We start from the raw sequence: 26,806 nt of genomic DNA on the forward strand, positions 1-26,806 counted from the left end.
TGCCATGTGAAACTGCCTTGTAGTTTCTAGTACATTGGCTGCATACCTGTCTTTATGTGTTCTTCATGCCAGCCACCTCAGTAATCAATGTTATACAGCAGTCTCCGTAGTAACGTTCAAGCATATTGGTTGACTTAGTATGCCGCTCTACAGGTGTGTTTGCTCAACATGGTGAAACAAACTCTGGCTACGTCTACGACATCAGGGGGTGCTACAACTACTTGCAGACAGAGTGTCCATTTATTTCTGTTTTGTTATTTTTATTTATTTATTTTGTTAATTGCATCACAAATCAAATGCCATGGACTCGGCTGGAGTCCCAAAGGCTCGAGTCCGAGTCAAGTCCGAGTAAAAATACATCAGAGTCCGTGACAAGTCCAAGTCCATTAAAATTGGACTTGTGACTCGAGTCCGAACTTGAGTACGACAACTCTAAAAAATATTTTTCTAATTGCCTGGCTGTGTGCTTGATTTTATGCATCTACTGTACTTGTAATGGGTATAGCTAAAATAGCCAAATATGATAAACAAATGGAGGTGTCTACTTATGTTTAGCCATATTCATTGTATAAATGAAAAGATACTTGAAGGACCATCTGGGGTTGCTCAGATTGCCACACTGGCGAGATCATTTGGAGAACCTCTAAACATCCTTTCAAAACGACAGCTCTCTGAGGAACAACAAGATGGAACCCATAAGTTCCTAGAACTCGATACAGTCAATGGCCCTACCATAAACTCATCATAAAGGAAAAGCTTTGAGGCACTTGAAATATAAATACTGAAGTTCATGGAGCACACAATAGCAATTTTTGAGGTCCTTTCTAAAGGCTCGGTCACATTTACCTTTGCACTGCAAAATTCTGCGGGAAGATACCATGGACGGATGTTGAGCGTGTATGAAACCAGCAAAAACGAATTGCCAAGCAGCCTCTTTTTAATGCTGCACTTTATACTCTGGGAGAGCAAAGTTAAAAAAGAAACTCACTGCTAAAATTATATCCATGTTTATTGTGAAAATTCAGTTTAGCTGTGTACAAAGCACCGCCCACACAAAGGTCACTGTCAAAACCAAGCAACTTCCTATTCGTCAACGCGGTGGAATCATCTATCAAAGTTCACCAAACTTGAACTCCACATGAAATCCGCGAAGGCAAACTCTTCGCCACCGGAAGTCCATAGCACGAAATTCAAGATTGCTTGTATTCCTATTGAGATGACTGTATTTCGCCTGCAGAGTTTCGCCGCGTGAAGGTAGATGTGACCATGCCTTAAGGGGTCTCTAGAGGTTCTCCAGATGATTCCGCCTGTATGGCAACCTGTGGAATCTCAAAAGTATCCTTCCATTTTTTACAGTGATACATCAGTATTTTAAAGTTATATGCATATGTTGTAAATGAAGCCAAACCTTTCCTGTCTTGACCTTTTTATTCATGCCATTAATGTCTTTTATAGCCCAGTCTAGTTTTAGTAGATGTTTGCACATATTGACCAACCATGTTAGGCTTTCAGTCTCAATTTTCTACCCTGTCCACTGTAAACTTACTCTTCAGGTAGGCTTTACTCTGCTTACACAGTAAAATAAGGGAGGCTTATTTCCATGTCAGGTTTGTCCTTTAACTATACTCCTGAGCGAGTCTCTCGATGCTACAAAAGTACGAAGACTCAGAGTGTCATTGAATTGACTGTCCCTGTCAGCCCTTCACACATATGCATACGGCTGCCATTTTGATTGATTCAGCTCTGCTCTCGGTCACAGAGAGGGAAGCTGTCTTCACCTCATTTGTCAAAGATAGCCCCAAGTGGCAGGAAAAGCTCTCTGTTGGAGGATAATGGTTTCTTAAATACTGGACCACATTTTGCTTTCACTCTGCTGGCAGCAAGATACATCTCTCTGTCTCCAGTTGATTACGCATAAGAGAGAAACAGTGAAATATGGTTGTGATTCAACATAAAAGCATTCAAGTCTATAAATCATTTATGCGAGGCTGCAATTACATAGTTGGTTCTAAATTTTTCTGTTTTTGCAATAAATCCAGAACATTCGTTTTCAGATCCTCATCACTGAAGTTGCCTCTACATTGGAGTAAAAAGGTGGTTTTTAACCAGTCATACTGGCACATCTTGCAAGTTCTACATAATAATTTAAAAGAATTTACAACAAGCAAACTGTTAAAAGTAGCAGATATATTAGTGCAATTTTAGAGAAGGATATAGCTGCAGGCAGAGCTCCAAAAAGGAGTGGCAGCTCCTAGGGCTGTCAAATAAAAATTTGAATATTCTTTGAATTTAAGAAAAATACGCACATTACGTGAATTTTGGATGTGTGCCAAGCACTGGCGATGACTTCAGACTGATCGCATTCTTACGCTAAAAAAGGCTAGATGATGTGCAACAAAATACAGTTTAACAGAAACCAGGGGTCTCGTGATGCATTTAAAATTTTTTTTTTTACTTGACACGGCATCTAAAAAAACAGTGTTCTGCACGAGATGCTGAATCCTCGCATTCTGTTCCTTTCTGTTTGAACAGCCCCTGACCAGGGATCATGAACTGCTTTACCACCGAGTTCAGCCGAATACCACTGCTATCTGGGAATAATTCTACCCTACATACAGCTGTTATTAATGAAAAACACTGTGGTATATCACTGTTATTATGAAGTTTTGAGTCTGTGGTAGTATATGTTGTGGCACCAGTGCAAGTGTAACACCATGTTAACACAGAACTGCCTATTGAAGCGTCTCCCCCCTCGTTTGACTTTTGACTTAAAATTTGAGAATATGAACAGACTAAAACGTAAAAACAATTTTTGTTTATGCACTTTAGTTTAAAATAGAATGTTTTTTAAACAGGAATGTTCTTTGCAATAATATAACACAGTGCTGTATGCTTATATGTATTAAATGCGCCCTCTTGTGAACTAAGGACATATCGTCAATTTAAAATCACTTTAAAATTCGAATTTAATTAAAAATTAGACACTTTTTAAGGTAAAAATTCGAATTTAGTTTCTCTGCCCAGTTGACAGCCATAGTAGCTCCATTCTGCCAGCAAAGATATAGGGAGCCTTTAACCTAACCCTTTCTCTGCCCTAACTTTGTGTTGAAGTGACACACCCTTTTGAATTTGACGCAACCCCTTTTTGGAGTAACCCCACCCCCTTCTGGGGTGGCCCCGCCCTCTTTTAGATATTCTTCCCCCATTTGGAGATCCATACCTACTTGAAATTTTTAGCTGAAGTGTGTTATTTTTGGGACACTAGCGCCACCAAATGGAATTGCAATATATATATATATATATTATATATATATATTTTATTTATTTATTTATTTATTTTTTTCAATCAGCTGTTGATTGAACAAACAGATTAGCCCGCCCCAACTCACGCCATTGGTTTGGTCAATGTTATTGTGTCGGTATGGAAGGGTCGCTTAAAACAAACAGAGGATTTTTTTATAGCACCACCTAAAAGTGGCTTACTTACAGTTACAGTCTCTGCATATTAAGCTGGGATAATAGACAGGATTTCTGCACAGGAAAAAAGTTACACACTTTAAGAAAAGTTAATTTGTCAGTTAAGGCCACAACAAATTCTGCACCTGTCTTTTCATAATAATTAGCCATTCAAAACATGATATGAACATCAAACGGATTAATGAGTTGGATCACAAATTGTGACAGCTTCATGATTCACTATAATTATGATTTAGGACCTTCTTAGATTGCTTTGGTCGTGTACTTTGCTTTAATAAATTGTTCTGAAAATTTTCATTTCAGACAGTACTAAAGGTTACCAGAGTGATTTCCAGGTTCAACCTATATCAAAATCAAGAGATATAACATACATTCTTGATATAACAAAAGAATGTCAACATAAAACAACAATGACAACAGCTACAAGGCCTTATTTTTTATTAATTTTTTTTATTTGGCAGCAATCCACATATCTCCCCATATTCCACAGTAATAACCTTGTCTTAAACTGCCTTGGAATAGGGCTGTTAAACTGGGGATAAGAATAAAAGCATCTGAGACAGAATAGAGGGCTTGTCTGGTTATTTTTTTTTTTTCAACTTTTGATATACTGGTCCCTTCATAAGGACTCCTATCCAAACTTGCTGCATGCATCTAACAATTTAACAGTGTTTTGGTTTAAAGTATTGATACACACACGCAATTGCCTCTCAAGTGAAGGACAGCAACATAGATTTGGAAGTTCTAGTGCAGACAAGCAGTTTTGAACGAGGCTTAAATGTTGATCTGTTTCTCACCCACACTTATCATATCAATTCAGAAGACATATACTAACCCACTGGAGTCTTATGGATTACTTTTATGTGGCCTTTATGTGTTATGTTTTTCCATGTAATCCAAGTCTTCTGAAGACATATGACATGTTTTGGTGCAAAACAAACTCAAAAGTAATTTGTCATTGAAAATCTTTATGTCCGTTGTGTTTGTGAACACAAAGCAATTGTTCACAGTGGCACACATGTTCACTTAAGAACTTTCTTTGTTTTTTCTTTTTTCTTTTTTACACTAAACAAAACAAAGTTCTCGCATTAGCACATGAAACCATCTCCTTTTGTGTTTAGCAAAATAAAGAAAGTAAAATGTATTTGGAAGAATGAGGGTGAGTGATTTTCATTTTTGGTAAACTATTCCTTTAATTTGTTGACTTAATAATTCCTAGCTGTTTTTTTTTTTTTTTTTTTTTTTTTTTTAGACCGGTAACTATTATTTCTGCTGCCCTTGTTGAAAAGACCAACATAGTTGGTCACCGGGGCTGGTTGCACCAGCTATACGTAAGTTACAACATAGCCTAGTTGTGGTGTAAATGGGAACTAATTCACAATTTGCACTACTAAATATGTGAGCGTTGCACCATTAAACTTAAGTAGAACATAACCTTACGTACAAACAAAATATTTAAACCGTTAAATATTTTATGAACCCGTTCTAACGGTGCAGCTTTCAGGGTGCGTCGCCCAGTGTCAAGTTTCAACACATTCAAAATATATTTAGGATATTAAAATGAATAAATGTCTATTTTTCCAGCGTGTTGTATTAGTATTTATTATCACCCCTTATTTTAGATACAGTTCCTATATATTGTTATTTATACAGGGCAAATATACTATTTATCAAATCTACTTTTATTACGTATCATATTTTAATGGGGATTTAATTTATTACAGCTGACAGTTGAGAAAACAATGTTTGAACATCAACCTTAAATTGAAATTCAAAGCTTTTTAACAGTTATGTGTACAAATTTTAAGGCTGTGTATTGGATCAATACAGGTAAACATCATACTATGTGACTACGCATTACTTTACGGAGAGCTTACGACCTACTAGCAAAGTCTTGCCTTAAGAACAGGTGGTGCAACCAAATTAAGCACTGATTTAGTTACAAACTAACTAGTAGTTACTAAGCCTTTAGTGTGAACTTTACGTCCCAACTTTCATGAGACCTTACACACAGCTGGTGCAACCCAACCCAGAATATTTTGTATTTTAGTTACTGTTATGAGGTGTCCCTACCAGGCTTCTTAACAAGTTTAACCAGCAAGCTTCCCTTGGTCAATCAGCTTCATCAGAAGACCATGTTGGTTGACCAGCATTTTTCTGCCTATAAACAACAAGGCTACGATAGTCCACTACATAGACCAGCACAAAATCAGCACCAAACCAGCCCTAGCCTGCATAAACCAGCTAGCCCAGCATGGAAATTAAAACTGGCAGAGAAGTTCTGGACAGAGAAGTTCTGGTACATAGCAGTCTCTACCGCTCTCTCAGAGTACAAAATTAGCAAAGAGCGATTGGCTGTTCTAAGCCATTAAAGGGAGAAGAGACCAAGAAGTCTCTTGAGCTTTCTCACAAAATAAGTAAAAGCAACTTTAATTATACCATGGGAAACCAATGATTGTGCTGCTTATGATAGTTACAGCTGGCTTCTTGCCTAAACCCAGACTCTTCCACTAATGAAAGAAAGCCTCTATATCTGTCAGGCCTTTGTGCTTTAAATTGTGAAGGTGCTTGGTTAAACAACATGCCAGGCAGCAAAGCTCTCAGAGTTACTTCACATTTGGCCAACTAATTACACACTTGCTGACTGTTTAAGATCTGGAGCTGGAATTAACTGCAACAGAATTTAGTCATAAATGCAGAACTTTTAGCCTGGAAGTGGATAGGTGAAGTAATGCAGAATTATGCGGATTAGTCAGCTTGGCTAAACACAATGTAAGTAAAACTGGGTCTTGTCTACAAGGCCAAATACATTTTGTGATAAAAAAAAAACTACAGTTTATACACAGTAGTTTTTACTACTTTTTACTAGTCAACCAGTTATCCAGAAAAGTAGTCGACTAGTCAGACAGTGGGACAATGTTTGCCTAATGTAAATGGTACAAAAAACAAAAACAGTTATGCCCAACTCAGCGTGTTTCTGAGAAACTGTTGCTGATATGTGATGACTTGAACTTAGAATGCATATTACACACAAAACTGAAAAACTGAGTGAGGAAAAATCTGATCTGTCACTTTATGCAACTTTTGACAGTAATGACACCTACAGTAGATTGTTATTTTTTATTTTTTTTATATATATATATATATCAGTTCGTCTGGAAACAAAGTTGTCTTTACAAGGTATCGGGTTGTTAGAAAAATTGCTTTTGAGGATGAAATAATCAATGGATTGGCAGTTTGTTAGGTTAGTGACATAAAATCTTTTAAAGATATTTTGAGTTTTGTTTGAGGGACTTATGTTGCTTTTATGTGCTATCATAATTATCCTACTTCCCACTTCTGAAGTAGTAATTATGAGTATGTCACATTCGAGTGCTTTGTTGGATGACGGCAGGTTGATTCAGACATATTTTTGAGGAAATTTTATTTTGACACTGAAATACATATTTCTCAGTTAGCTTGCTGACGATAATGGAATTTTGGTCAAATACAAGCTTTTTTCATGTATCAAATGGTTGCTGATATACATAAATTAAAATAACCAAAACTGCAAGCACTAACAATTAGCTGTATTTAGAAATTATAAAACCTGTCATTGACTACAGAAATTGAACTCTTCTCTGCCATGTTGAAAGTTTATGACTCCTCCTCTCTCAGAAATTCAGGTATCAGAATTACCTCTGAGTTTCCCAGTCATAATTATGACTTGAGGGATTGTTCATGTGCAACTTCCGAGTGGGAAACTCATATCTACGATATGTACGATAGCACATGAAGGCAGCATTAGTTGCAAATAAACTACATATCCACAAGCAGAACTGTATATTTGTGTTTGTTTTCTTAGTAATGTCTGTAAAATAGTCTGCACTTATCTTCTGAACTGTATTGTGCTTATACTCTACAAATGTTCTACTATTTTCTGTGTTTTCTGTGCAATCTTTCTCAGAGACTATTCCACCATTATTTAAATTATATTTTTTTCCAAGGTCTATTGTTGTGGTTTAACCCCACCCCTAAACAGCACAAACTGTAGGAACAATACAATCTTTTGATTTATCTTTTTACAAGTCAGTCATATGGCTCTTCAGGTAAAACGGGGTTGTTCTTGGCCAGAATAAGCAACAAGATAGAATAGACCTATATAAAACCTCATCTTATAGTGTTCTCTCTCCACAATGAAAGCTAAACTGAACACTCCCAAGTCACCCACTACAGAGAACAGTAATCAGCACTTCAAACATTAAGGTCGGACCACTATATGGAGCCTCCAATATTGACATGTTCAGCATGTTACTGTCAGAAATCTCTGGTTGTACAATAAAGTCCATCTAATGACGGTTTCTTTCGGGGGCGAGTTCTATAATCTGCATCATTTCAGCTTGGTGGCATGAGCTATTTATCTCCAATCCCAAATGGTCTGTCTTGCAACTGAAGTTCCCCACCACTGAATGGGAAACTACATCAATTTCTTGCTCTTTGTGACACCAGAAGCTGTGCTGGGTCAATGTGAATCACAGAGTCGTGCGACTTGATTCCACCTACATGTTGCCTTCATTTTTTTTTATTTATTTTTTTTTTATGATTGTGCCCCACAGATTCTGAGACAGGGCATTGGAGAGTTTCATGAAGATCTCTCATACCATTCTCGACCAGATACAAGACAAAGTCTACAAACTGTGACAGAATCTATATAAGATTACAGGATACTGTATGCAGTATGGGGAGGACTTTTTGCTCGCTGACAAGACAAGAAGTTATTAAAGGAATAGTTCAACTGAATTCAAATTAGTTTTATACTCACTCTTATGTCATTCTTAAGATGTTTTTTTTTTTTCTTCAGTAGAACACAAATGAAAATATTTGTGAAGATTTTTTTGCAGCTTGTTCCATACAACAACAGTTCATAGTAACCATGTATGACAAGCTCCTAAAAGGAAAAACAAAACAAAAAAACACCAAAATGGCATCAATTGTGACATACCATTTTCGAATTCTGGACGCATATGTGGGTTATATACAAGCTTTGGCAGAGGAGAAGGTTATCAGTACACAAATTTCGATGAGGATTAGTGAACAATGACAGAATTCCCATTTTAGATTGAACTATTCCTTTAAGTCAAAACAGTCTAGTAAGATTTGTTGCTCTTGTTTTCTAGGCATTCGCAGGTAACTCCAATACAGAGAGTGTGGTTCGGCATGACCTGCAAAACCAAGTTGTGGCTCGTTACATGCGCATCATTCCTTTAGACTGGAGTGAAGAGGGACGGATCGGCCTCAGGTTCGAGATCTATGGGTGCCCTTATTGTAAGTTCACCCTGCACTGTCACATTCCATACAGATACAATCCAACAGCCACATTGAGGAAATAATAGTTATTTTGTGAGCAATGACAGCATCATTTGCTTTTTAGAGGCAACTGTTAATATGATCCTGGCAGCTGATAAGATTTGCATATTCAATACCCTGCATTTTAACTTATGTAAGCTGAACTTTATTACAGCTCGAACATTCGCTAAGCTCAGTACAAAAAATGCCATTTATATCTTTTCAAAGCACCTTGTCGTACTAAGAAAAAGCCATTCTAAGCTTTTTCTACACAGCATCAGTAGTGATTAATATGCAGTGCAAGATGGCAATATATATTCAGGAGGATCCCTGTACAATTAAGGGAAATTGGCTGACACCAGTTATTTTGAAAGACAAGGTCAGCTATCCATCTCATACTCAGGGCAAACCAAGTTTCCCCGCTTTGCACAGATATACTAAAGCATTTTTTCCCAAACTGGAGTACGTGTACCCCTGGGGTTACTTGAGGTGACAATGGGGTGCACAAAAAAATCTGAGATTTACCATTGTTTTAATTTCAACCCAGTCTAAAATAACATTCGAACAGAGTTCATGTATTTCTCACTGGTAAATAATAATTTTGTGCACCTTCAAGTAGAAACACCTAAATGGTCATGTCATAATTGTCAGATAAATAGCATGCATCTTTTATGGTTAAAAATGCATCTACTCATGCGTTGTGTATAGGTGCGCAACATATGGGATGCAAGTATCTTTCTTCGCCTGGTACACTGCAAGGTGATATTGCTAAGTGATAGCTAGTAAAATGTATACTTCACTGTTTTAACAGAGTCGCACATGTTAGTCATCAACAATATTATTTTGTTTATTTATTTGTATCAATCGCAGTTTGAAACGTAATTTATACTTAAGATTAGATGCATAGGGACTTTGATTCTGCTGGTATAAGTTCATAAGTTTTGATGACAGGTGTCAGATGTCACTGGTGCGGCCAAATAATTTTCCACATTCACATGCTGTAATTTTACTCGCGTTTTTGTTTTATTTTATTTTCTTGCATGATTTCTTTTACAGCAAATGAGCTTAACCTTGCTTATAGTTTAAAATGTGACATAAAAAAGGAATGAGCTCACAGCGCATATACAGGTGCATCTCAATAAATTAGAATGTCGTGGAAAAGTTCATTTATTTCAGTAATTCAACTCAAATTGTGAAACTCGTGTATTAAATAAATTCAATGCACACAGACTGAAGTAGTTTAAGTCTTTGGTTCTTTTAATTGTGATGATTTTGGCTCACATTTAACAAAAACCCACCAATTCACTCTCTCAAAAAATTAGAATATGGTGACATGCCAATCAGCTAATCAACTCAAAACACCTGCAAAGGTTTCCTGAGCCTTCAAAATGGTCTCTCAGTTTGGTTCACTAGGCTACACAATCATGGGGAAGACTGCTGATCTGACAGTTGTCCAGAAGACAATCATTGACACCCTTCACAAGGAGGGTAAGCCACAAACATTCATTGCCAAAGAAGCTGGCTGTTCACAGAGTGCTGTATCCAAGCATGTTAACAGAAAGTTGAGTGGAAGGAAAAAGTGTGGAAGAAAAAGATGCACAACCAACCGAGAGAACCGCAGCCTTATGAGGATTGTCAAGAAAAATTGATTTAAGAATTTGGGTGAACTTCACAAGGAATGGACTGAGGCTGGGGTCAAGGCATCAAGAGCCACCACACACAGACGTGTCAAGGAATTTGGCTACAGTTGTCGTATTCCTCTTGTTAAGCCACTCCTGAACCACAGACAACGTCAGAGCACAGACAACGTCAGAGGCGTCTTACCTGGGCTAAGGAGAAGAAGAACTGGACTGTTGCCCAGTGTTCCAAAGTCCTCTTTTCAGATGAGAGCAAGTTTTGTATTTCATTTGGAAACCAAGGTCCTAGAGTCTGGAGGAAGGGTGGAGAAGCTCATAGCCCAAGTTGCTTGAAGTCCAGTGTTAAGTTTCCACAGTCTGTGATGATTTGGGGTGCAATGTCATCTGCTGGTGTTGGTTCATTGTGTTTTTTGAAAACCAAAGTCACTGCACCCGTTTACCAAGAAATTTTGGAGCACTTCATGCTTCCTTCTGCTGACCAGCTTTTTAAAGATGCTGATTTCATTTTCCAGCAGGATTTGGCACCTGCCCACACTGCCAAAAGCACCAAAAGTTGGTTAAATGACCATGGTGTTGGTGTGCTTGACTGGCCAGCAAACTCACCAGACCTGAACCCCATAGAGAATCTATGGGGTATTGTCAAGAGGAAAATGAGAAACAAGAGACCAAAAAATGCAGATGAGCTGAAGGCCACTGTCAAAGTAACCTGGGCTTCCATACCACCTCAGCAGTGCCACAAACTGATCACCTCCATGCCACGCCGAATTGAGGCAGTAATTAAAGCAAAAGGAGCCCCTACCAAGTACTGAGTACATATACAGTAAATTAACATACTTTCCAGAAGGCCAACAATTCACTAAAAATGTTTTTTTTTTTATTGGTCTTATGATGTATTCTAATTTTTTGAGATAGTGAATTGGTGGGTTTTTGTTAAATGTGAGCCAAAATCATCACAATTAAAAGAACCAAAGACTTAAACTACTTCAGTCTGTGTGCATTGAATTTATTTAATACACGAGTTTCACAATTTGAGTTGAATTACTGAAATAAATGAACTTTTCCACGACATTCTAATTTATTGAGATGCACCTGTACATCCTTTCAAATTACCTTGTGTGAATGTTATAATACGTTAGAGAGGGGGTACGCAAAATTATGTTAAGTGTTTGGAGGGGTACGCCTCTGTAAAAAGTTTGGGAACCATTGTACTAGAGCATGCCATAGAGTCGATATTGTACATGAATTGTAAAACCAAGCAGAAAACAAATTATTAAATTGTTTAGTACAATGGCATTTATGGCAAATATCATCCATACTGATGCAAAAGCTATGGTTGTTGCATATACATGTTAACTTTTCTTAGGATGCTTTGGTTGCAGGATAAGGCCTTTTATTTAATTATTTTGTATTGACAGCTTTGGTTGATTGTCAATTGTTTGTCAGGTTTCAGTAATTGCTGATTTTAAATTGCCATTTTAAACCATAGATTTAAAAGATAAGGATTTTTAGATGTAGTGTAGTTGTCTCCAGTGATTTATAAAAACATCCTGAATATCATTTCTTAATATTATTTTATTAAAATTTGCCATTCCACTTACTTTGGTTTATTGGTATTAATTTTTCATTTTTATTTCAATCTAGCCTTGTACTTAATATATTGTAATTTCACCGGCAATGAAAGGAGACCAAAAAAAAAAAAAACAAATACGTTGAACTATCAACATGGTCTGCTTTGTGAAATTGAATGTACCCTTGACAAAGTAATTTCTTTCATTATATTAAGTGTTGCAAAAAAATAAATTCATTTAAAATCTCCATAAATTAATTTGAGAAGTTTCACATGCAATGAATATCTTAAAGGTGCATTCAGTTGTTTGGAGCCAATTTAAAAAGTTTTACACATTAACGAATGAATTGTGTTTTTGTGATGTTTGATCAGAATGGTGTACACTCACATGAGATGAAGACTGTATTCATAATAGTTTTCTATAAAAAAAGTGTTTAATTCTACATGGTGTGGGTCACCCCCTTCAGTGTCTTTCACCATGCTGAAATCACGTGACCCGCTGTGTTTCACTAAACGTCGAAGAAGAGAACCTTCGCGCTCATTGGCTGCCGCCTGTGTAGATACACTTGGCTATGCTTAGAACATTGCTGTTTGGTGACGCGAAGAGCAAAAAGAATCAGAATGAGCTTTATTGCCAAGTACGCTTACACACACAAGGAATTTGTCATGGTGACAGAACACAATGGAACATACTTATTTATCATGGTTTAGCAGTGGAGACAATGGGAGATCCAGTAGCTGTACTGCCGAAAAAGCAAAAAAAGCAACTTGATTTAAGCAAGAAGACAGAAAGTCCGGCAAAGGCAAAAAACTACAGTAAACATCGATAATGGTAAGGCATCTATGTCTTCATTCGTTTAGTGCAAAGTAGCTTGGCACAGTGATTGTAGTGGATTTTGTGTTAACCATGACGTTGGTTGCTTAGAAATAAAATTAGTTCTTCAAATACCTTATTCATGGACATGCTAAATTTGATCATCAAAAACTATTTTAATCTTACAGAATGTATTGCTAGATAATTGAGGTTTATTTTACGCTAAGCAGTTTTCTAATAAAGGTAATAACTGTCTTTAGAAAAAAACAGTCTCCAAAGATTATTGATACATGGGACAATAATAATCTATCCTTAACAGTAGAAGAATTTTCACTTGATTTCTGACATTTGTTTTTAGGCAAAGCAATTATATTATAGGAGTAATAAATAACTTTAGAAATTACCTCAAACTCCGACATTTTCCAGATGCAAAGGATATTCCAAAGCTAACAGGGGCAGCAGAGATGATCATGCTGATCCACGTCGAAAGATGACAGTATAGCGTCTAACACCACTGTAACATCGGTACTTAAAGTACACGAAAAAGAGCTATGCTAACACTAGCTAGAGAACTACTGCCCCTTTAACAGTCATGGAATCATCTGTCAATTAATCCCAGACCAGAAGGACTGACTTATATATTTTTTCTATAACACTATTCACCAAGTTCTCGCTCTTTCCCATTTGTATTTATTTATTTATTTTATTTTGGAGTAAAGATCTACTTTTGAGATGGATAAAACTCCAGACATGGTAGACATTTTTTTACTTCTATACTGCTCTTGAAATAATGATAGTGTACATAAACATGAAGCCTAGCTCTACACAATGTTTTTGTTTTTGACATGTATGAATGAAGCCTGGTAGCTTCTGATACGTATCATTCCTCAAACTGTTTTCCTCCTCATAAAGAGCCTAAGGGGGTTTGGCTGCAATGATTCTCCTATCAGAAAGTGTCTCATCCATGTTTTCTGTGCGCTGGTGAAACCTTTCATATTCTTTTGTCATCTAGTGCAGGTGATCACTTACACTGATACAGATGTACCGCTGCCTCCAAACTGATGATTACAAGAGCTTAGGAAGGAATAAACAAACCCAAAAGCATGACTACTGTGTGCATTTTCCATTTCCCTTTTTGGTTTGTAACTAGTAGCACCTAATAAACAGCAAAATAATAATTATAATAATTATAATAATTATAATTTCTAGAGTAAATAGTTTTCCTAAAATGCTTTAGGTCCCCCTCACCCGGAACTTGGACGTGTGGCTTGCGCTTTCCAATCCGTTGCAAAGATACATTTTTAAATAACACTAAGCTATAGAATGTCTATAAAATTATGTTTCCAGGAGAGTTGTATTCATGTTTTTGAGACGTTACAGACATAACAGCTGATTTTCTGTAAAGCTGAATAAATCATTCTTATTCAAAGTGATGTCCAGCATCATCCAATCACTGCCAACCATGTTAAAATAAAATCTAGCATTATACAATTCTGAATCTATGTACCGATTACCATTGTCCCATGTCTGCCAAACACGTTGTTTGGTCCAAACATCATCTGCAGCCTGAAACGAAACTTTTGGTTGGATTTTAGGATTGAATGCCCTTAGCCGCATAGAAAGCTATAGGATGCTTCCTTGCTCACTATTTAGTGAATGTCTTAACCTCCAGTGTGCTGTCTGCCTGCACTGGTCTCAGAACAGTTCAAAGTGCACCTTATTTTCATCCTAACACCATATAAAGCCTCTGAAAGCAACATTTTTTCAGCTTTTGGATGAACCCAGTTATTCTCAATGTGAAAATGCACAGGAAATATATAGGAATGCTTTTACTAATATTAATGAATAGAATCGTATTGCACAGAGATAACAAAATGAAACATAACAAAATGTATAAGCTAAATGACCCACAGATGTGTTAGTGTTGAAATTTATTCAAAATAACTAACATGTTTTATCTACTTTTGAGGAAATGCAGTGCCAGTGTCCACATATGTAGACATCATGTTTATCAGCGTGCTGACGTGTGAAAAATTATTTTTTAAAGTGCCATATCAGACTAAACTAGAGACACTGCTCTTTACAACCAAATAGGTTTCAATTAAAAAAACGTAAAGATATTTCTTACCAGAGGCACTTTTGTTGGCGCTGCGTCTGTAGGAATGCTTCAAGGAAACCAACAGCATGCTGTTGTGTCTCGTGACGGTGTGGCAGAAGTTAACCTTTTAAATGACAATCTAGAGTCTTGTGAACAGTTTTCAGTCTGTTTTTATTCATTTAAACTATGTGTTGCATATAGCGAAGCCAAAACACAAAGTCCACGCATGTGGATGCGGGGTCACACAAGGTTAATGGAGTTGTATTAATTAACTTAATGGAATATTTGTAGTTTAAATTTAACGTGTTACTCCACAGGACCATTTGCACACAAGAGTGTGCAAGTATTGATACACACTATTACATAATAAAATTGCATCTTGAATACACAGACCCCTTGGTCGCATAGTTTGGTGCATCCTGACCTGTCACTGACCTGTCATTTATCCTGTTACAGTTATCAACACATCCACGTTCCTAATTTTATTTTATTTTTTTTACTATCATTCATTCATTATTCCTCATTCCATTAATTTACACTGTCCTACAATGCTTCCTACCGCATTGAACAGATGTTTTACATATGATGCCTGTAGTAATGTGTATTTCATGCAAGCCAAGCTGATATAATTCACTATCGGTATCTTCATTGTATGTGTGAATTTCACAATGTGCAGATGAAATATAACACTTACAACAGTAAATACATCTTTTTGATCAAGTTAACGCTACACTTGTTATCTTGTTGTTGTCTTATGCTATCTTATGATTTATCAAGTAAAAACTACCACATCTTGAATGTTATTCCACATCAGAAACACATAACATTTGCATCACACTTTACTGGATTGCTATATTTATTGTTCTTGTCTTTGGCAGCGTCAAATTACGATTACATCATTACAACAGTCCTTTGGAAAATATTTGACCTCCGCTATATTTCAATGATTTAAATGTCAAAAATAAAATGAGAACAGATATATATATATCTGTTCTCATTTTATTTTTGACATCTGTATCTGTTCTACTATATTCACTCTCAGAAAAAAAGGTTCCAAACTGTACCTTTTCTGTCTCTGGGGTGGTGGTGACTCAGCGGTTTTCTGTCTCTGGGGTGGTGGTGGCTCAGCGGTTTAGGCTCTAGGTTACTGATCAGAAGGCTGGTGGTTCAAGCCCCAGCACCACCAAGATGCCACTGTTGGGCCCTTGAGCAAGGCCCTTGACCCTATCTGCTCCAGGGGTGCCATATCATGGCTGACCCTGCACTCTGACCCCAGCTTAGCTGGGATATGTGAAAAAAAAGAATTTCACTGTTTATGTATAATGTGTGATAAATAAATATAATAATTATTATAATTATATACCCTCAATAAGGGGACATTTTTGTACCTCTAATTAGATTATTCAACTCGTTTTGAGTATATAATTGTACCTATAAGGAACAGTTGTGTATCTTTAAGGCACAGTTTTGTTTCCAGAGGAACACAATATACAAATGTACCTTAAAAATACACAATAGTACCTTTAAGGTACACAATAGTTCCTTATAGGTACAATTACAGTATGCACCCAACCAGTTAAAAACTAACTAAATGAACAAAATAGTTCCCTATAGGGTACCACCCCAGCTACAAAAAAGGTACAGTTTGTAACCTTTTTTGAGAGTGTATACAGCATATAATATGGTTAATTTGACTGACGTTTCTATTTAGAATTTTAATCCAAATGGTGCTGACACTTTTCCTTATAGATTATTTTCAAGAAATAAATCTTTTAAAACACACATGAGGATCCACAATAAGCAATACAATTACAGTAGATGGGCATAAAAGCATGCAGGTAAGATGATAATGATCATCTTAAACCCTTTTCTGTTCACTCTGTAAATGGAGCAGCTGATCATTTGCAACTTAATTAGCCGATCTGTGTGTTCGTCCTACTGTGAGCACGAAGTAGTTTCTTTTCACAGAATTTAATTAATAAACTTGCATGACAAAACATTTAAGAACTGATAAAGCACCATCGGTCTCACTGCCATGGTTGTAGTTCCCTATCTGTCACTCACTTGACGTTGTGTCGATGTAGTGACACTAGGGGTCACTCTTGGGAGCCCGAGACACCTCTGGTCTTTGATAAAAGGCCAATGAAAATTGGCGAGTGGTATTTGCATACCACTCCCCTGGACATACAGGTATAAAAAGAGCTGGTATGCAATCACTCATTCAGATTTTGTCTTTGGAGCCGAACGGTCGATGTTTACTGAGCTGACTGTTCATTCACCTCTGCTGGATCTGACGGCGCATTTCAGCGGCTTCTCCCTCCTCTGCACTGGTGCACTGCAGAGAACGCCCCTGGGTGCTTCGGCAGAAATAAGAGAGAATATTTTTCTAAAAGAGTATATTTCTCTAAAAGAGCGGCACACACGGAACGTCTTTTTAAAGACGTGTCTTTTTAAAGATGCCTTTCCGTTTGTGTGTTATTCCTGGTTGCAGTTGTTATCTCTCAACTTCTGACAGTCACAGTCGCTGTCTTTTGTGTCTGGGCACGACCCACGCGAAGACAGCGTTCGTGGATGGATCATGCACTTATTGCAAGAACATGACCATGGCAACGTTACGGTCGTGGCTTGTTTTCGTAAGACCTATGCCCGCAGAGCACCACCACCTGGCGCAGGCACCCAAAGCTCCCATCCAAGGCCTGTAGGTTTACATCGTTCCTGACAGCTAAAGCCTACAGTGCCGCTGGACAAGCCACCTCCGCCCTGCATGCCATGGCTCTTCTGCAAGTCCACCAAGCCAATGTGCTAAAGGAACTGCGCGAGGGTAGTTCTGCCCCAGATTTGATGCAGGAGCTGTGCTCGGCAACCGACCTCGCTCTCCGGGCAATAAAGGTCACGGTGCGGGCGATGTCCACCCTGGTGGTCCAGGAGTACCACCTTTGGCTCAACCTGGTCGAGATGGGAGAGGCCGACAAGGCACGGTTCCTTGCTGCCCTCATTTCCTAGGTTGGCCTATTCAGAGACACCGTCGAGGACTTTGCCCAGCAGTTCTCGACGGTGAAGCAGCAGACGGAGGCTATCCGGCATATCCTGCCCCGGCGCGGCTCAAGATCCCGCACCCCGCCTGCTCATCACCAAGGGTGTCCCCCTGCGGTGACTGCACTGGCTCCGCCGCAGCCCGCCCCTTCGGCCCAGCCCCGGCATGGAGCCCACCGCAGGAAGCAGACGCCACCCGTCTCACGGCCGGCCACCAAGAACCTGCAAAAGGCTTCGAAGCGCCCCTGAGATGGGTGACCCAGGGACGATGAAACACACTGCCTTGGAGCTGGTAAGAAGACCACTCCATCCCTGGTAGAGGAAAATCTTTTGTTGCATTTTCATTTAATTTCGCCGCATGCCCAAGTGGCTGCGGTACACAACGGTTCAGCAAAAGAGTGGTTTCCTTGTTCCCTGGTTCACATACCTGGTGTGCACAGCTGTCATCATAACCACCGTCCACCATTCCATTCCTCATTCCGCTCCAGCGGTGGTCTCCCCGCCCCTGCGCGCCTAGCTGTGGCACAAATCTGCCCTCGATGTGACAGTCTCCATGGGTCACGAGGACAGGCCTCTTCCTCCCCCATCCCAGGCTGTTCCGGGGGTGGTGACAAGGAGCCAGTTAAGTGCTTTGATGTCCCTGAACTCAGCATGGCCACAACATGGCGTGGCATCTCAGGCTCCTCCCCGCCGCGAGGCCCCACCCACCGGTACGTCCGACGAGATTGTCTCCTTGGTCCCCCTCGCCCGGAACTTGGACGTGTGGCTTGCACTTTCCAATCCGTTGCAATGGCTGATCCGGACCGTCTGACTTGGCTACGTGATTCAGTTTGCCAGGCATCCGCCCAGGTTCAGCGGTATCCACTTCACCTCGGTGAAGGGTGAGAACGCTGCTACATTGCGCGCGGAGATCGCTTCCCTCCTACGGAAGGATGCGATAGAGACTGTCCCTCCGGCTGAGATGAAGAAGGGGTTTTACAGCCCCTACTTCATTGTACCGAGAAAAAAAAGGCGGTGGGTTGCGGCCAATCTTGGACCTGCGAGTACTGAACCGGGCTTTACACAGACTCCCGTTCAAGATGCTGATGCAAAAACGCATTCTAGCGAGCGTCCGGCATCAAGATTGGTTCACGGTGGTAGACCTGAAGGACATGTACTTCCACATCTCTATTCTACCTCGACACAGACCCTTCCTGCAGTTTGCATTCGAGGGTCAGGCGTATCAGTACAAGGTCCTCCCTTTCGGCCTGTCCTTGTCCCCTCACATCTTCACGAAGGTCACAGAGGCAGCCCTTGTCCCGCTAAGGGAAGTGGGCATTCGCATCCTCAACTATCTCGATGATTGGCTAATCCTAGCTCACTCTCGGGATGTGTTGTGTGCACACAGGGACCTGGTGCTCTTGCGGAGAAACTCGCTGCTGGCTCAGTACACGTGCTAACTAATCCCTGTACTGGGGTAGGTGCTCCACATGTGGTGGTTACCCATAGATAACCCCATGCAACGTATATCTTCACTCTCTATGAGGCACACAGTGGTCTGCCCATCACACATCTCCAGTTCACGTAACTCTGTTCAGCCAGTTGCGGCGTATCGTATAGGGACCCCTAGTGTCACTACATCGACACAACGTTGAGTGAGTGACAGATAGGGAACGTCCTGGTTACTTGCGTAACTGCCGTTCCCTGATGGAGGGAATGAGATGTTGTGTCCCTCCTGCCACAATGCTGAACTACCCGCTGAAATGGCTGGGACCTTGTCTCGGCTTGTCAGCACAAAACCTGAATGAGTGGTTGCATACCAGCTCCTTTTATACCCGTATGTCCTGGGGAGTGGTATGCAAATACCACTCGCCAATTTTCATTGGCCTTTTATCAAAGACCAGAGGTGTCTCGGGCTCCCAAGAGTGACCCCTAGTGTCACTACATCGACACAACGTCTCATTCCCTCCATCAGGGAACGGAGGTTACGCAAGTAACCAGGACGTTTTCCATGTTTCAAAATTGTAGTTTTGAAGTGAACCCTCCTTCAAGCAAGGGATTGTGGACAATATTAGTCGAAAAAGCGTGCTCGGATACACACTTTGAAAATCTATCGGAAATAGTAGACCAAAATTTGCTTCATGTGGTAACATCTTAATTAATTGGTTTTATTCAAGTTATACATTTTATTTAACATCACTAAATCAACCTGAGGACATTAGGTTCCACAAACAAAGCAAATTTTAAGGGTTAAATTAAGTTAAAATAGGGCTGGGCTTTTTTTTATTTTTTTTTATTTTCTTTTTTGATTAATTCGAATTTGCGTTTTTAATCGAGATTTAGCAAAAAATATTGCAAATGCAATAGTTACATTGTAAATCCACCAAAGGCTTAATAAGGAAGAGAAAAAGAATTCATAGCGCTTGTCTTAAAGTCGCACTAAGTTCTTGTTCATGTCGTCTTAGACTTACACTGACAACTAGTGGCCTGGATGCAGCATCATTCAAACGTAATAGTTTTCAGTTACTGATGCCAGTGTAAAGATTCACAATTCACAGTCAGCCTTGCTTACTTTAATCAGTTAGTGTAAGTGTCAAATAACAGGATGGTTACTGAGTAGTATTCGGCTGGTCATGTGAATCTAATATGGCAACCCCTATGTAGATAGAATAAAACAGCTTTTATAAGGTTACTGATATGATTGAAGTCTTCATTTTAATGTGAGTGGTCATGTTTTCCGACATATGTTTCAAAATTACAATTTATTTGTTAAGGATTACAGCTTTATAATGAGGAAAAAATTACTTAGTGCACCTTTAGTGCCGCTCCCGATCTGATCAACTGCACATGTGTGGCACACTCCAAATGAACATGACAGGTTAACAACACGGAGACTGATGAGAAAGATACCGGAAATAATCCCAATACGATTGTACACAATGTGATTGTAGCTCAGCTTCGTCCATCATGCAGGTATACACCGGCTTAAGACCATAACTTGCCTCGGCGTGCGCATGTTGATGAACGGTCACCTTTCTTTTCTTTTTACCCATAAAAAAAGCATTAGTTATTTGACAGTTATGGGTGCTTCATTTCAAATCATGGATAGACTACTGTATATATGGGAGAATCAAACATCCGTCACTCATTTTGCCATGATGATTCAGACAGATAGCTAATTATTGCTTTGTTCTGTGATGTGTTTCAAGTTTACTGCATCTATAGCCAACATTTGGTAGTTGAATTGTTATGATAAATTATTTCATATTGCTGCACTGCTCAGTGTGAACTGCTAGAATATACAGACAAATTGTTTAATATACAATGAGTACTTTCTAGATAAACTTGATAATTTATAGATATTTATTTCTAGATAAATTTCTAGATAGACTTGGTTTAGATAAAATTAATACCTACTCTGGCTAATAATTATTTTGCAGTTGTCTTATTCTATTATTTCTGAAGATCTGGGTTTATTAGATTTTAATTTACAGTATTTTACATTTACACTCTGTTGACAACTTTCCCCTGTGGTGCATTTGCTGCATTTGTAAATTTTTCTTGCACACCTTTGTTTCCTGTAATGAAAAGAACTTGGATTTCTCTGATCAGGTTGCCTTGTATTCTAATAAAGAACATACAATTTGAATCATGTTGGAGTACATTTAAAAGTTGAAAAAATCAAATTGTGAATCGTGAATCATCCAAAGGTTTGACAAAAATTGAGATTTAATTTTTTTTGCTATATCGCCCAGCCCTAGGTTGAAATAGCTCCTTAAGGAAACAATCACAGATTACCACTTTTTACAGATATTTTTTACAGCATTTATCAATCTTGGTTAATATTAATTTATAAATATACTACTTTTCATTGTTAGTTCATGTTTAATATTAAATTAACTCATGTTACCATACTACTTTATATTAAAGTGTTACAGTTTTAATACAAAAAGTGCATGGATATGTTGTGTCAACTACCCAGATATTAAAAAGTACAAAATACTTCTTTTTTTTTTCTTGTTACCACTCTTCAGACAAGGAAATGCACTGACTGTTGAGTGAAAATAAATAAGATGTGGACTAAAGGAATAGAGATAGTCCTTCTTAGGCAGCACAGAGGAAAAGAATAGAAGGTAGATAAGCAAGCCTGCAGTGGAGATGAAGCACAGAATGAGAATGGATGCAGTGCTCTGACCTTGTTGATCGGGCGAGAACGGATGAATGCATTCGTGATGGAGGTGAAGGGGATTGGCAATGGAGAGAGAGAGAGAGAGAGAGAGAGAGAGAGAGAGAGAGAGAGAGAGAGACTGGCCAGACACGGCACTCATACTCGTGCATTAGTGTAGTAATCAGTCCCCAGCAGGGTGCATAGGGAGAATCAAATTAATTCCATATGCAGACAGTACTCCAGACACACACACACACACACACACACACGCACAAACACAGAGACATAATTATGGTAAACACTACATACTACAGGCGTCCTCTGGTGATGTTGTGTACATGACAGATTACACTAATCGTAAACTCTTGCCCTTTTTGTCCGCGCAATTATAGTACTAGCACCATTTCATAATTCACACTGCTAATGGAAGCTGATAAATGCAAATTGATTGTACATGCCACAGGAATGCATAAAATACAGAAAAGATCCATTTAAATAATGAAAAGAAACATCTCAGACACTAAAGCTTACTTGCTTGCTGGTAACACTTGAACACTAGAGCTCAAAGGATATATTTCACAAACAATCATGTTTTTCCCGGATCACCTACAAGTACAGTTGTGGCCAAAAATATTGGCACCCTTGATATTTATGAGCAAAGAAGGCTGTGAAAAAAAAATGTCTTTATTGTTTATCCTTTTGATCTTTCATTCAAAATATTCACAAAAATCTAACCTTTAATTGAATAAAAAAAAAAAAAAAAAAAAAAACATAATTAAATACATATTTTTCTCCAAAACACGTTTGCCACAATTATTGGCACCCCTAGAAATTCTTATGAGTAAAATATATCTGACGTATATTCCCATTCATATTTTTATTTTTTTAGTACATCTGGGTGACTAGGAACATGAAATTGTTCAACCATGACTAACTATATCATGATATAAATATTATGTAACACACAAGCCAAAATTCCTAAGACCAAATAATAAAGTTATGATGTTTGGCAAAAGTTTGTTGAGCTTCACAAAATGGGAAGTGGCAATAAGAAAATAGCTAAAGCATTGAAAATACCCATTTCCATCATCAGGGCAATAATTATGAATTTCAATCAACTGGTTAAGAATCGGCCTGGAAAAGGACGAGTGTCTACATTGTCTTCACGCATGGTGAGGAGGATGGTTCAAGTGGCCAAAAATTCTCCAAGGAACACAGCTGGAGAATTGCAGAAATTAGTTGGGTCTTGGGGTCAGAAAGTCTCCAAAACTACAATTAGATGTCACCTACATCACAACCAGTTGTTTGGGAGGGTTTCAAGAAAAAGACTCTGCTCTCATCCAACAACAAACTCAAGCATCTTCAGTTTTCCAGACACTACTGGAACTTCAAATGGGACCAGGTTCTATGGTCAGATAAAACAAAAATAGAGCTTTTTTGGCAGCAAACACCAGAGATGGGTTTGGCGCACACAGAGAGGTAGCCATATGGAAAAGCACCTCAATGCCCACGGTTAACTATGGTGGTGGATCTTTAACGTTGTGGGGCTGTTTTTATGCCAGAAGTCCTGGACATCTTTTTCAGAATCAGAATCAGAATAAGCTTTATTGCCAAGTGTTCTCACATACACAAGGATTTTATTTAATTTTTTTGTTTTGTTTTGGTGATAGGAGAAACAAATGCACACAGAACATTACAGTGAGACACTGTATACATTATAAATAGACATACAAATAATAGGACATAGAATGGTATATATACATGTGCAAGTGGTAATGTATGTACAGTTATTGAATTAGATGTGAATTTACATATGTACATGAGATATGTATTTACAGTATTGCACTATTTGGGAGTCCTGAGGTAGTTTAATTGTTCATGAGGAAAATGGCCTGAGGATAAAAACTGTTCTTGTGCCTGGATATCCTGGTGCTCAGTGCTCTGTAGCCCCTGCCAGAGGGCAACAGTTCAAACAGAGAGTAGGCAGGCTGTGTGGGGTCCAGGGTGATTCTACCTGCACGTTTCTTCACTCTGGAGATGTACAGATCTTGAAGGGTGGGCAGAGGGGCACCAATAATCCTCTCAGCAGTCCTGACTGTCCGTTGTAGTTTCCTTCTGTCTGATTTTTTGGCTGAACCAAACCAGACAGTTATAGATGTACACAGGACAGACTCAATGATGGCCGAGTAGAACTATGCCAGCAGCTCCTGTGACAGGTTGAACTTCCTCAACTGGTGAAGAAGTACAACCTCTGCTGAGCCTTCTTCACAGTGGAGTAAATGTGGGTGTCCCACTTCAGGTCCTGAGTGATGGTAGAGCCCAGGAACCTGAATGACTCTACTGCTGCCACAGTGCTGTTTAGGATGGTGAGGGCGGGAGGGGGATTTCTCCTGAAGTCCACTAACATCTCCACTGTTTTGAGTGTGTTCAGCTCAAGGTTGTTGTGACCGCACCAGACAGCCAGCTGATCAACCTCCTGTCTGTATGCAGACTTGTCACCATCATGGAAGAGGCCGATGACCGTGGTGTCATCTGAAAACTTCAGGAGCTTGACAGTGGGGTCTTCTGCAGTGCAGTCATTCAAGTACAGGGAGAAGAGCAGTGGAGTGAGAACACATCCCTGAGGAGCACCAGTGCTAATAGTGAGGGTCCCGAATATGAGTTTCCCCTGTCTTACTAGCTGCTGCCTATCTGTCAGAAAGCTGGTGATCCATCGAAAGATTGGTGATGGCATGGAGAGCTGGGTCAGTTTTGTTAAGAGAATATCAGGCATGATGGTATTGAAGGCTGAACTGAAGTCCACAAATAGGATCCTTGCATAAGTCCCAGGTCTGTCGAGGTGTTGCAAGATATAATGCAGTCCCATACTGACAGCATCATCCACAGACCTGTTGGCTTAGTAAGCAAACTAAAGGGGATCCACCAAGGGTCCAGTGATGTCCTTCAGGTAGGCCAAAACCAGTCTCTCAAATGACTTCATGACCATAGACTTGAGAGCGACAGGTATGTAGTCATTATCCCTCTGGGGTCTGAGGGTGTTTTGGGCCCTGGAGAAGTTTTGACATGCCTTGACATTTGTGCTTTTTTCAGTTGCTTAAAAACATATTAATGGCTAAAGTCTGATAACCCTGTATTCAGCACAAACTGGGCTACAATAATATGTGAACAACATGTACATACATGTTTGTATTTTTTTGAAAATAAAGTTTATGCATGGTTTTTGAAAAAACTAAAATTTTAAGTCACTGAAATAAGGCCATATGAAGAACTTCCTCACCTGTGTAGCATGCCATCTTCAAAACGCGCAGAAAAGCGAATGAACTTGATGCTTTTTAAGGCACTATTGGGGGCGTTTACCATTTGCATCGATCGCCTCAGCACATTACCACATGAATAGTGTGCTCTGCTGGTGGGTGTGATCTCATTAGGGATAATTAGCTGAGCCAGGAGAAACTGTACATCGCTTTGTTTCATACAGATTACATTGCAGGAGAATATTTGTTTTAAATTTGAATTGTTTTATTTAAAAGTAGACGTTTTAAGCTTTCTTTAGACATATGTTTCACGCCGGGACTCAAGATGGCGCCGAGTATGGCTGCTGCGTTGCAAGCTCCGACACAACATAGTAGTGTTTTGTTTATTTTGTTTACAATTCTTATGTTTTTTGTCTTGGATGTTGTCTGCCTTATTGGCTATGACAGACAAACACTTTTGGACATTGGTTCAGCAATTACACACCGTAAACCAGACTTCAAATTCCTCAATGCCGACCTGCTGTTTACAAACACGCAAGCGGAGCCCTTTGTCTGGGCTGCCCAGCCGCGGAAACGCAGGAGGAAAAGGGGAAACAAAGCCGGCGTTCTCATCAGAGTAAGACGCCGCACAAATCGACCCCCGCTACCCAGTATTCTACTGGCAAATGTTCAGTCTCTGGATAACAAGCTCTGCGAGCTGAAAGCGCGGATCTCTTTCCAACGAGAGACGAAGGACTGCTGCATTATCTGCCTTACGGAAACTTGGATGTCTGCGGAGGTTCTAGACTCGCAGAACCCGCAGGGTTCTCCGTGCACCAAGCGGACAGAGCGAAAGACCTCTCAGGTAAAAGTAGAAGTGGTGGTGTATGTTTTATGATCAACAAATCCTGGTGTGATCAGAGGAACGTACATTCTATCAAGTCTTTCTGCTCTCCTGATCTGGAATTTCTCATGCTTCTGTGTCGACTATTCTGGCTACCGAGGCAATTCACAGCGATCATTATCACTGCTGTGTACATCCCGCCACAAGCCGCCACAGACCGGGCACTCAAGGAACTGTATGGGATTATAATCAAGCAGGAAACCGCACACACTGAGGCCGCATTCTTTGTGACCGGGGACTTTAATAAAGCCAGTTTCAAATCAGTCGCACCAAAATACCACCAAAACATAAGTTTCAACACACGAGGGGACCAGGTTTTGGGCCATTGCTACTCTCCCTTCCGGGATGGCTACAAATCCCTCCCCTGCCCACCATTTGGCAAATCGGACCACTCTTCCATTCTGCTTCTGCCCGCTTACAGGCAGAAACTGAAACAGGAAGCACCCACCTTCAGAACGATCCAGTGCTGGTCAGACCAATCAGACTCTACGCTACAAGACTGTTTAGATCACACAGACTGGGAGATGTTCCGGTCCGCCTTTGAAGAAGACATCGAGCTTTACGCTGATAG

The 26,806-nt window shown here is 39.4% G+C and overlaps 1 protein-coding gene across 2 annotated transcripts in view; it reads left to right on the plus strand.

The window, feature by feature from the left end:
- LOC127431520 (contactin-associated protein-like 2) overlaps positions 1 to 26,806 on the plus strand; it is a 588,401-nt gene that overhangs the window by 260,282 nt on the left and 301,313 nt on the right. The window contains exon 4 of one of the 2 annotated variants that reach the window (XM_051681959.1): positions 8,634 to 8,781. In XM_051681959.1, coding sequence (XP_051537919.1) covers positions 8,634 to 8,781 — 148 coding nt within the window. Of the gene's footprint in view, positions 1 to 8,633; positions 8,782 to 12,792; positions 12,839 to 26,806 lie in introns of those variants that run through there. The other variant, XM_051681960.1, reaches the window with a different exon arrangement.

This window comes from Myxocyprinus asiaticus, chromosome 41 (genome assembly GCF_019703515.2).
Source record: "Myxocyprinus asiaticus isolate MX2 ecotype Aquarium Trade chromosome 41, UBuf_Myxa_2, whole genome shotgun sequence".
Taxonomy (NCBI): Eukaryota; Metazoa; Chordata; class Actinopteri; order Cypriniformes; family Catostomidae; genus Myxocyprinus; species Myxocyprinus asiaticus.